The sequence below is a fragment of the Aythya marila genome (assembly GCF_965140915.1).
Source record: "Aythya marila genome assembly, chromosome: Z".
Classification (NCBI taxonomy): domain Eukaryota; kingdom Metazoa; phylum Chordata; class Aves; order Anseriformes; family Anatidae; genus Aythya; species Aythya marila.
In genome coordinates this window covers 26,246,752-26,258,757 of record NC_139080.1, presented here as the reverse complement: position 1 = coordinate 26,258,757, position 12,006 = coordinate 26,246,752, and the positions used below count along the sequence as shown (strand labels likewise).

Below are 12,006 nucleotides of genomic sequence, written 5' to 3'. Positions count from 1 at the left end.
AAAAAAAAAAAAAAAAAAAGGGGGAAGAGTGCAGGGTTGCATGGGAAAAGATTTCCTTTTTTCCAGCTGTATTCAAGGGCAGGGCTTGCCTAAGGACTCTACAGTTAGTGCCTGATGCTGCAGAGTTAAAGGTGTTGTTTTTTTTTTTTCCCCTCTCTCGTGTAAGTAATCTGCTTTCTATTTGTCTAAGCTATTTCTCCAATTTTACATACTTTACTGATAACTGTGTAAGAAGTAGAAATTCCTGCATAACCAATACTGACAGGATTATTGATCTACTACGGAATCAGTTTTTCCTGCTATTAAAAAAGCTTGCTCTCTGCAGAAGTTACTCTCAGTTCTTAAAAGTTCTTCATATGTTAGGAGAAAAACACAAGTTTATCCTCTGGCACTTCTCAGTCCTGGATCTCCACTCTTGACATGGGAGCTTCATAAAGTTGTTAGTTCTGTACAAACAAACACAAAAGCTGAAATACAACTTTGGAAGTACTCTATATTAAAACTATACTGTACAGGAACATTTTTTAACATGCTTCTGATATGATAGTACAGAATGAGCTTTTCATATATAAACAGCTAATGTGGCATTCAAATTTTTGTTTTAGTAACCCCAGTAATAATACAAGCAAGCTACTTTCTGTTAAATTTGTACATACATTGTAGTATGGTATACAGCTTCATACACAATCTGAAAGTTGGTTACAAGGTAAAACATTTTAAGTAAGTTTCCTTAGAGCACTGAAAAGTTAAAAATAACTACAAACCAGGGTTTTTCTTCATAATGTTTTTTTTAATACTTTTCACTTTTAAATACTGGTTTTAAATTTGTGATTGTAACATGGAAGAGCCAACTTTTAATTTTTAAAACTTATCATTAGGATTATAAAGCTATTATATAACAGTTACACTCTACACACTCAAAGTACTCAAAAATATGATTCATGTTTTGAGTCTGTAGATGAACAGTGGCAATTCAAATACAGTGTTATCTGTACAACTTGACAAAAATACAGGTGGACAATCTGATTAGTTTAAAGAGAATCTGCACAACTTCAGATATGCCAGCTCAGCCCAATTAAGTAAAAGGTAATTCCCTCCACCCTCCACATTTTTCACAGATCAATTTCTCCAAGTAAGATGTTCAGGTTCTCAGACAGGATAATGGTGGCTATTGCTCATCCTCATTCCCCTTAAAGGTTTTGTCAAGTAATTTCCTTCAGATCTAGTTCAGCAACAACAAAATTATCCCCAAAATGATATTCAGAAAACGGTATTTAATGGAGAAGACTGCTGCATTTTCAGCCCTCCAAATTGGTTCAAGAAACAACCCTCCTAGAGTTAGGGGCTTCTTCTGCAAAGGAAATCATAGCTGTATAAATGCTACAGATCCACTAACAGGATGAAGTGAACTCAAGAGTGCACATACATGTGGCAGTGTCTGGAAAAAACAGTTGGGTTCAGGAAAAAGGGGAAATTTTACAAAATCATAAAAATCCTCCAGATTTTTGGTCAAGAAAGGATCTAATAGTTACTTAAAACACAGATAATCTGAGAGGCCTATAGAAAGCTGCCTTTATTTTTTATTTTATTAAGAGGTCAATTAATACCTATGTTTCAATCTTGCAAGTACTTCCATAGCTTTTTAGGAAGCCTTCTCACAATACTGATTGGGCAGGGCTAGCTGTAGTGAAGTACCAGTGCCTTTATCTAAAAGTAAAGTGTATTTCTTACAAAGAGTATCTGTAGTGTAATTTTATTTACAGAATAAATCGCAAAAGTACATCACATTTAGTGCAAATGCAACTAATAATAAAAGATTTATATACTGCTTTGTAAACTTCCATACCTTTGTAAAATAAAGCTATCCAATTAAATTAAGAAACAGTTACTTGCCTGTGTTCAACAACTATTACCAGAAAAGGCAAATAAGGAATTAAACTCTTCATATTCTGGACTTTTTCTTTCTTTTTTTTTTTTTTTTTTTTTTTTCTTTTTTGAAGTTCCCATCAGTGGCTATGGTGAATGAACCATTTAGTTGATTGTAAAAAGATGAAGTATATTTGAGGTATAAGAATTATTTTTTGTCATCACTATATAAAATGCTCACTGGTGATATAGTAAACATGTACAAATTTTTGTCTTATTTGCCTTACTAGCATTACCATTTAGGCACTTTTCTACATATTCAAATTAACAGAGTAATTCTGTAATAAGGCATATTCCATGCACACCTTTAGAGAAAGGCAAATAAAAAAGGTAGAGTTATGGAGCATGAAATCTCTCTGCATGTGTAATCATGTGTTAGGTATGATTTTATCTCTATAGAGAAAATGAACAGGTAAAAGTTTTTTCCAATACTGTACTGATCACATTTAATCATTCACCAAATCTTCATTAAGTTACTATTTTATAGTTATTTTCAGGCACCTACCATACTATATCAAGTAAGACTTTCACTTTCTTTTGAAAAAATATATCTAGCTTTTTCCTTGAAATACACAGGTCAGTGAAACACCCAGCAGTCTCTGAATAATTTCCAACTACAGGACACAGATAACACGTCTCAAAGCAAAAACCAGTCTGCCAGAGTCATCTTCCAATGAGCATCTCCAGAATCAAAGGCAGGCAAATATCTGACGTTTAAATTCTCACAGCAACTAAAGGGAACTTTCCAATAAGAACTATGCATCATCATAGCTCTGAAGGGTTTTTGATCAATTGGCAAGTATCATCAACACAACTCACTTTCTACATGAGCCTCATAGCATGGCTTTATTAAGGTGAGGAAAACACATGCAGGATTTGAAAATAATGTATTCATCCTCATTCTAGACTGGGAATGTTATCCTATGTAGTCCAAATTACTTCAATAAATATTATAGTGTACCTTCTCACAGCTTCAGAAAAGCCCCCTAGATATCATGCAAGAAAGCAGTCCACATATAGCATGGACAGACATCCTGTAGATTTTGGGCAGTCTCTTGCCCTCTCACATAGAATCTTTCCAGAAATTTCTGGGTTATGTTTAATAACAAAAATTCTGTAGCACATATTACATAACTAAAAAATACAATAGAAATATAAAGATATCTGGAAAAAAATAAAGCTTTTCACACTCTTACTCCTTCAGAGCCAAAGATCTTCATAAGAGTAAGACAATAGAAAAGGCAAAGTCATAAGGATATTGACAGCCCTCAGTTATTAACTGACATTTTATGTAACAAGATGATTCATTATAGAAACCAGCAGCAATGAACTATGATTATACAAAGCAAAACAAAACCTGCCAGTAATTCACCTAGGCTTCACTGAACTCCTCTCTCTACCCCCTTGCCTCAAAATACCACAGATTTTTATGCATATAAAGCACATACAGTATGCTATATGTGCATTTGTGCTTTTTAGACATGCACAAAAACTATGCAAGTATCCGGGCAAGGTTGACAACAAAATTCTGCTAGTTGCTTAAAATAAAAGCAGTAACCCACGTTGGTGATTCAAAGTTGTATGTTCTTCCTCGTCCAAAGCAAGCAAATAAAAATAGAGCCATATACATGTTATCAATACATGTATTTATAATTACACACTGATTCAGCAAGAAAAGTTAGCAGGAAAGATCTAGTGTTAAATATTCAGCCTCATGGTGTCGCAACATTTCTTCACTTCAGTATACAAAGCCTAGGATTTGGGCCATAAGAAGACTGTAGATCCTTCGTTCCAGCATGGAGTGCTCTATGCATGGTCACTTCTCCAACGTGGAATGCTCACCCAGTCTTGTTCTGATCACTGCAGACAAGCAATGACAAAAATACAGCACTGTGAATTTCAAACACTAATAGAAAACAATAAATTGTTAAGCCCTTAAATAGTATTCGCACTGCTATGATCACATTCCAACTGTTGGCTCGTGACAGCCATATTTTGCTCACCTACACTATCTCTAATAATACACGATTAAAAACGTGAATCAGATATTACAGGGCTACCTGTTACAGAAGGATCAGATGACGAAGGCTTGAAATCTGGCATAACAAATAGAGCCTAAAAATAGAGGCAGCCTGTGTCATGCACAGAGAAGAGATAAGCTTGCTTTCAGATCTTGCTCTAATACTAGAGCTACCAAATACTACTGTGCAGCTGGAATTTTATGGCTTACAGTCTACACACTAACAAAAATTAAGCAAAGCAAAGCCTTACTTTGCACAAATGCTTATGTCTGACAGATTGAGTCTCAAGTGATTGGGAAATCCTTTCCTAATGTCACATCAATTAAATGTTAAAATCATTTTAGATTAGCCCAATGGCATATACCATAAAAATGTCAGCTAATTTCAGAAGGCATCTGTAAATTGCTTCTTTTTCAAGTTTACCACAAAGACTGAAAATTTAGGTCACAACCTTTAAAACATTTTAGTGGTTGATACAGGTCTGTGAGAAAATTTCCATTGTTAATAAAAAACCCAGATCAAAACTATTCTGTCAATATAAAGGAATACTTTGACCTTCTATTCTAGTGGTATACCACAATATTTTATGGTATTCTATACCATAATATTCTAATTCGAGTGGTACCTGATAGATATCAAAACCTCATGAGGCTTTAGAGAAGTTTTGAAGAGAATACATACTGAACTAATTATAAAACATCGTTGACAATTGAGAAAACCAGTATAGACATGCATATGAAAAATTGCAAGAGCTAGTAGGTCTACAAAAAATAAGGGCTACATAAGTTATCAAATATTATTTTTCCACATGAATACTACATGAACGTTTTAAGAAGCATATTGCATACATAGGCTAATAATAAACATTGAATTCGTGCTAATTATGATAAAACATTTCTAGACTGCATACTTCTGTTGGCCTTAAATATGTAAAGCAGTGAATCAAGAAATTAAAAGAGAATATATACCTGCTAGTACTAGAATAAAATAGGCTTTCCTGATGTTTTCTCTTGTACATATGATGTAAAACGCTTCAGGAACTTGGGATATTCTCGTTTCGCCACTGCTCGTAACACTGATGCTGGTGCCCATCCTCCTGGATTCACTACAAGTAGACAGGAAGAAAGGCATTGAAATTCAGTAAATCCTCTAAAAGCTAGAAATGCAGATGTAAGTTTGTATTCTTGCAATTCCTTCTGAAATAGTTACAGTGAATAATCACAATTTTTTAGACCATTACAGCTTGTACTGTAGCGCTTCCTACTCATAGTAATCAACTTCGGTCCAGGTCTATGATGACACTACTTAGAAAACATTGAAATAATTAACATAACAATAAAACATTAAAATAAAATAATAATATTGCAAGTCTTTTGGAAATGCCCAAACAGAAGCTGGTATTTTCTAAGTACTTCAAAAAAAAAAAACAAAACAAAAAAAGGAAGATTCAAGTTACTTCTTATTTCAAAAACACTAATTTCTGTAGTAAACTTCTCAGTTACTGCTGCATCTGTCTGCAAAATTGCTACGTAGCCTATGTCTTATAAATTATTTTTGAGAGGCTTTAAAATATGAGAGGCTTTGAAATACGTTTAAATTCATTGCTCAAGTATTTTGCAGAAGCAGCTGTCACTTCCTATATAATCATAGTTCAGAATTTGTCACTGAAAATATATATTTTTAAATAATTGGGAAACTTTTGAAACAGGAAACAAAGTAGCTTTATAACCCCAGAGGTTAGCATTATATAACAGCATTTTCACAGGACATTTGCACGAGTCACGTCACTCCTACATGTCAAAGATTTATGGAACTCATTTTCCAGACTTTGGTTCCTTAGTAAGCAATGTAATATGTGGTTAAAAATAATAAGCATGTGAGATACTCTTAAAGTGTTTTTGTAGCTGCAGGAGACAAGCTAATAGCTATGTGGTTCCAATATTATAACACACTTCTAAATACTATGTACAGTAACAATATAGTTTGGCTTTGATAATTTAAGTCAATACCAAGGATTCTATCTGTTAAAAACACAAAAAAAATGTGGAGTATATTATAAGGCTTGCAAACATCCTCACACAAAATATATTTGTACCTTCTTAACATTGTTCGTAAGAACTGTATCTTTACTATCTGCAGCTTTTCAGCCTAACAAGATGAACTGGGGGAAAAATTGACAGCGATACATGAATAAAAAAAACCTTACTATTGCTGAAACTAAAAGCTATTCCAAAGCATCACCATTGCAAACACTTCTTCTACCCACCCCCCTCCACCAAAATTTCAGTACTTAAGCTACATACTAATTCTGGGAGGACCCCGAATGCCACAGAATGAATGCCACCATTCACTGATTGGTGTAGCACAAATTCAGGTCTTTTTGAACATGAATGCCACAAATATTGTCCTGTATGTTTAACGAAAAACGACGTATTTTTTTTCTTGATAGCTGAATAATTATTTTATAATTATATTTTTTATATTTATAAACATTTACATTATTAAAAACAATATTTAATAATAATAACAATAAGCCTATATCATACATGTCACATTGAAAAGAAATATAGACTTACCATTAGCTACATATGTAATCTTGCATAAGATATTGTCTCTGCTTATTTCCTTGTTCCCCTCTGGTGGGCTTACTAACGTCTGACAAATCATAGCAATATTTATTTTGGCACGGACACAGCGATTGTTCAGCTACCGAAAAGAAAAAAAAAAACATTCATAAGCTTCAAACTAAGTTTATTTCCACATGCTTGACTGTAACATTTTAATTTTCTATAAAGTCTAAGACAGTCAGGAAGCTGTGTTTTAGAGAGAATGCATTCCAGCAAATGACTAACAGGAATACAAACAAAATGAAAAGTACATGGTTAATAAGGAAAGGGTTAAACTGAAATGCCTGAATCTCTGATTTGTTTGCTTAATACCTATTGGAAGTTAATTACTTCAATTATTGTAACAAACAAGTAAGGAAGCAGTTAAAGGGTAATGTATCTGCATTTACAGACACGAGTAACTTTTCCCTGATGCACAGGCATCAGCACAGAAACACTCCAAAGAAAGCATTCACTACTTATTCTCTGGCAGAACCATGTACACTGGAAATTTAAGAGATCCTATATATAAGGTTATACAAACCTGTTGACACATCTGACAACACAGAAAAGTTACCGATTTGATTCCATACAGTCTTAATTTTTTTAAAACAGTCTTCACATCTCCAAAAGTTTTGTTTTCAATCTTCTGCAACACCTTCGAACTGCCAATTGTTAGGGCAAGATAGCTTTTGGCTTGGAACACCCAGGTCATTGTTCCACTGGGTTTTGAAATAACCTGTATTTTGCATGATTACTCCAACCCGCAACCTACCTCACACTTCTATTGCAACACCATCCCCACGTCAGAGAAAAGTGGTAACTTAAAAGCAGAACCTGACAGAATGAAAATACTTACAGGAGCACTATCATGTTCCACAGAAAAGTTGCACACAATCCATGTCTCAGGGTCATTTTCACTGAATGCTGGTATCTTTCTGATGGCAGACAAATACAGCACATCCCTTTGGGAAGCTGGCCACACCCTCTGCAGAGAGAGACCCAATAAGCTTTTAACAACTGGGCAAGTAGAGTACTTTTTTACCCTTAGACAGAGGAAAACAGAATTAAGACAAACAAGATCAGACCAGTTAAAAAAAGTTTCATCAAGTACTGGTACCAGTACCATTTAATATCTTTATTAATGACAGACGTTGGGTTTGAGTACACCCTTAGCAAGTTTGCCAATGACACCAAGCTGTGTGGTGTGGTCGACACACTGGAGAGAAGGGAAGCTACCTAGTGGGACCCAGACAGGCCTGAGAGGTGGGGCCTTGCTCCTGAGGTTCAACAAGGCCAAGTGCAAGGCCTTGCACCTGGGTCAGGGCAATCCCAAGCACTAATACAGGCTGGGTGGAGAACGGATTGAGAGCAGCCCTGTGGAAGAGTTCTAGGGGGTACAGGTGGATGAAAAATTGGACATGAGACAGCAGTGCACACTTGCATCCCAGAAAGACAACTGTACCCTAGGCTGCATCATAAGAAGTGTGGCCAGCAGGTCGAGGGAGGTGATTCTCCTCCTCTACTCTGCTCTTGTGAGACCAACTCACTGAGTGCATCTGGTGCCCCCAGCATTAAGAACAACATGGAGCTGTTAGACCGAGTCCAGAGGAGGGCCATGAGGGTTATCAGATGGCTGGAGCACTTCTCATATTAAGACAGGCTGAGAAGTGATCAGCCTGAAGAGGTGGCTCTGGAGATCTTTTCAGTACTTGAAGAGGGCTTTAAGAAAGGTGGAGAAACTTTTTACAAGGTTGTGTAGAGACAGGACAAGAGATGAAGTTTTTCTACTAAAAGACAGTACTTTTATGTTAGATATAAGGAAGAAATTGTTCACTATGAGGGTGGCGAGGCACTTGAGCAGGTTGCCCTGACAAGTTGTGGATGACAAGTTTGTGGAGGTGTTCAAGGCCAGGCTGGATGGGCTTTGAGCAGTCAGATCTAGTGGAAGATGTCCCTGCCCAGGGTAGGGGGGTAGGGGCTGGAGGTGGGTGATCTTTAAAGGTCACTTCCAAACCAAAAATGTCTGATTTTATGTTAAATTCTATGCTAACAATTTCATTTAATTTTCAAAACTGAAACAGAAAAAGCATAGCTGTTGTACAGAAACATATCAGGTTACACTGCTGCACTTGAGTAGAAAAGTTTAAGGCCTTTGACAAAGAGCCAAGCTGCAATAGGCAAACAGGAAGAGGCAGTTCCTTTTCTGTTCTCTCAATCTCAGGCTCACATTTTAGTTAATACTTGTAAGGTACAAACTACACTATTAACTGCACTGGTTAAATATAAACAGATGTATCTACAGTTAGCTAGGCCTTCAGAAGCATGGAAGGACAGAGAAAAGAAAAAAAATATTTTAACAACAGTAATTTTAAGTGCAATTACTTTAGCAGGACAGATATGGCAAACTGACATTCTCTAACAGAAAATTTCAGAATCAAAAGTATCTGATAAAATATGAAGCCACATGGAAGCCATTTTCCTGACACTTGGTAGAATTAAAAATGCTTAGTTTTTACCACAACACTACACAGTTCACAAAACTGTCATAGTCAAAATCAAATCTTCTTTTATGGTTGTTTTAAGGTAACAGCATTTCTAGTAAAGTTATCTCAGAAAAATACTTGCTCATTTCTGACTATATTAACACTTTGAATCATGAAAGATTAGAGATAAACCTGTACTCTTAGTTACCATTTTAATTTTTTTTTTTTGAACATGTTAGGCTACAATTACTAGATTGCAATTCAAATTTTAGTGAAGTTGCACCAGAACTCTTTGGGGAAGAAAAAGAATCATAATCAAGTCATAAGAACGAATATTACACCAGCAATTACACCACTTTATAAAGCAAATACATATGCCAAGTAATTGTGGTCAACTGTAGCTTGCAATATTGAATAAAACACATGATACAGTGGCATGAATTTCTCTTGTTTTAAGTTGATGTTGATTTATTGCTTCAGTTTGCTTTATATGACCCTTGTCTTGCTAGAGGTTATATTACTGGAGATTAAAATCAAACCTAATTTATTTCATGCTATATCATAAACATGCACAACCACTTATGATATCAAGCATTCAATGTTCAAAAGGTTGACAAAGTTGCAGCTTCATAAATAACTTGTTCTGAACTGTTTTTTTGAGTAGTATGTTTAGTTAAGCATTTTAAAATAGATTAGAGCACATGTGCCCAAAACTGTGTTGGTAAGGTACATATACAGGTAGAGGGTTAGTCTTACCTTATGTGTCTGGTAAATGATGATTGCATTATCAGCTAAATTTTCCACGACGTGGAAATTTTCAATTGTTGCTACAACAAGGAAAGAAATCCATCAGTAAACAAGCACTGATATTAGGTTAATGTTATAAACAATATGCTTGCTGATATGCTGACTTCAGCTTGCACGTAAGTCTATGGGGCAACCCCGGGGCACCAAACAGACTGGGAAACGAGAGGCTGGAGAACAGCCCCACAAAAAGAGATCTGGGTGTTCTGGTTGATGGCAAGTTGAACATGAGCCAGCAGTGTGCCCTGGCAGACAAAAGGGCCAGCCGTACCCCAGCGTGCAAACACCACATTGCTAGCCTGTTAAAGCAATTGATTGTCCCACTCTGCTCTGTGTCGGTGTGCTGCTTGGGTGCACTGTGTGCTGTTTTGGGTACCGTAACATAAGAAGGGCATAAAACTATTAGAGAGTATCCAAAGGAAAGCTACAAAGATGGTGAAATGTCTAGAGGGGAAGACATGCAAGAAGTGGATGAAGTCACTTCGTCTGTTCAGCCTCGAGAAGGGGAGACAAGAGTGTGACCTGATGGCAGCCTACAGCTTACCCATGATGGGGGGCCCGTGGGGAGGCACTGATCTCCCCCAGCGACAGAAGCCATGGGAATTGTACGAAGCTGCACCGGGGAGGGTCAGGTTGGGTATTAGAAAAAGGTTCATCACTGAGAGGGTGGTCTGGCACTGGAATAGGCTCCCCAAGGAATAGGTCACAGCACCAAGGCTGCTGGATTTTAAGAAGCATTTGGACAATGCTTGCAGAAATCTCTTTTAATTTTTATGTAGTCCTGTGTGGAGATAGGAGTTGGACTTTATGATCCTTGTTAGTCCCTTCTAGTTTTGGATATTCTCTAATTCCATGATTGCTGATAAACATGCAAGACTTAAGAACTGATTCCTTACTTTCCCAGTCATTACGAACATCGACATTCCAGAAGTAGTGGCAAACTTCATGTCCAGTTACCCCTTTAACTGCATGTGTTGCCTTCAAGGGATCTAAAACTATTCCATTCTCTTCCACCTCTCTTCTGTATACCTATCGCCAAGTACAAAGGGTGACATACAGAACAGAAATGATCAAAATTGAAGTTTTAAGCAATTAAAACATGAACACCAGTTCATTTTTAAGAAAACTTCCTGGAACACTAATACATGAATAATTTGTCTTAACAGTTTTCTCTAGTAACTACTATTGAAGATGTTCTTAGCATTAAAGTACCATTATTCTGAGAATCTCTACTGCAAAATGGATTAAGCTATGTTACCACTACATACAAGGATCCACATAAGCACAGTAGAGTAGCTGACAGTAGCTTGCTACCATTACCATTCTTATACATTGGAATTACGTGTCATTTAATAACAAGTTTTAAGTAGGAGGGAATGAACGTATCCATAAAGACACAGCTATTCTTAGAGTTACAGCTCTTGTGGACTCCAGTCCTAGCTTAAACAATGCTATCCGCAGAAGTTTTAACAGCATAAATTACTGAGAAGTAGTATTCAAAAAGAATTAAAAATATCTGTCATATTAATTAAGCGAAAAAGCAAATATTTACCTTCATTTCTCCTTCTTCAACCACTAGCTGCCAATTGGCATCTCCTCCTACATCTTGTAAGGAGTAAGTTATATGGTTTTGTACCATCTCTTCCACCTTTAAAGAAAAAAAAAATATGTTTTAAAATTATTTCTTTCATCTTCTTGAACAGGCAACTGTATAGTACTGGAAGCCACAAGTCATTACTTCAAATCCTGTGCAGGAGCTGAACTAGGACAACAGAGCTTTCTATTAAACATCAGGAACAGATACTTCTAGACTTCAGAAACAAATGCCAAAACCTTGATTCCAATTATAACTTCACTCTTTATGGGTGCTTCCCACCCTCTTTGGACCTCTAAACTGCCAAAACTCACTATACTTCTACCCTAAGACTGTTTCAATTCGGCATTCAGAAAATTGTTCGAGGATCTCTAAACAGAATTACAACACACTGTAAGACTTGAAGACCAATAACAAATGAAGAACATCTAAAAGGCTGAACAAAGGCAGGGGGAGGGAAGTAGGGTGGACTGCTGTGGTTGACACAGGTAAACCCAATACTCCTGTACACAAATAAGCTCTAAAAAAATGAGTGCTTATTAGAAGTCATATTGGAACAGCAGTGAAGG

The 12,006-nt window shown here is 36.3% G+C and overlaps 1 protein-coding gene across 2 annotated transcripts in view; it reads right to left on the bottom strand.

Moving 5' to 3' along the window:
• Positions 1–1,955: 1,955 nt before the first annotated feature.
• The window catches only part of CERT1 (ceramide transporter 1), an 80,066-nt gene continuing 70,015 nt past the window's right edge, over positions 1,956–12,006 (bottom strand). For both annotated transcript variants that reach the window (XM_082783768.1, XM_082783767.1), the window contains 7 exons: positions 11,396–11,491; positions 10,740–10,872; positions 9,796–9,866; positions 7,413–7,541; positions 6,524–6,653; positions 4,916–5,052; positions 1,956–3,786 (listed from right to left, as the gene is read on the bottom strand). In XM_082783768.1, the coding sequence (XP_082639894.1) occupies positions 4,925–5,052; positions 6,524–6,653; positions 7,413–7,541; positions 9,796–9,866; positions 10,740–10,872; positions 11,396–11,491 (687 nt within the window). In that variant the 3' untranslated portion in view covers positions 1,956–3,786; positions 4,916–4,924. The remainder of the gene's footprint in view (positions 3,787–4,915; positions 5,053–6,523; positions 6,654–7,412; positions 7,542–9,795; positions 9,867–10,739; positions 10,873–11,395; positions 11,492–12,006) is intronic.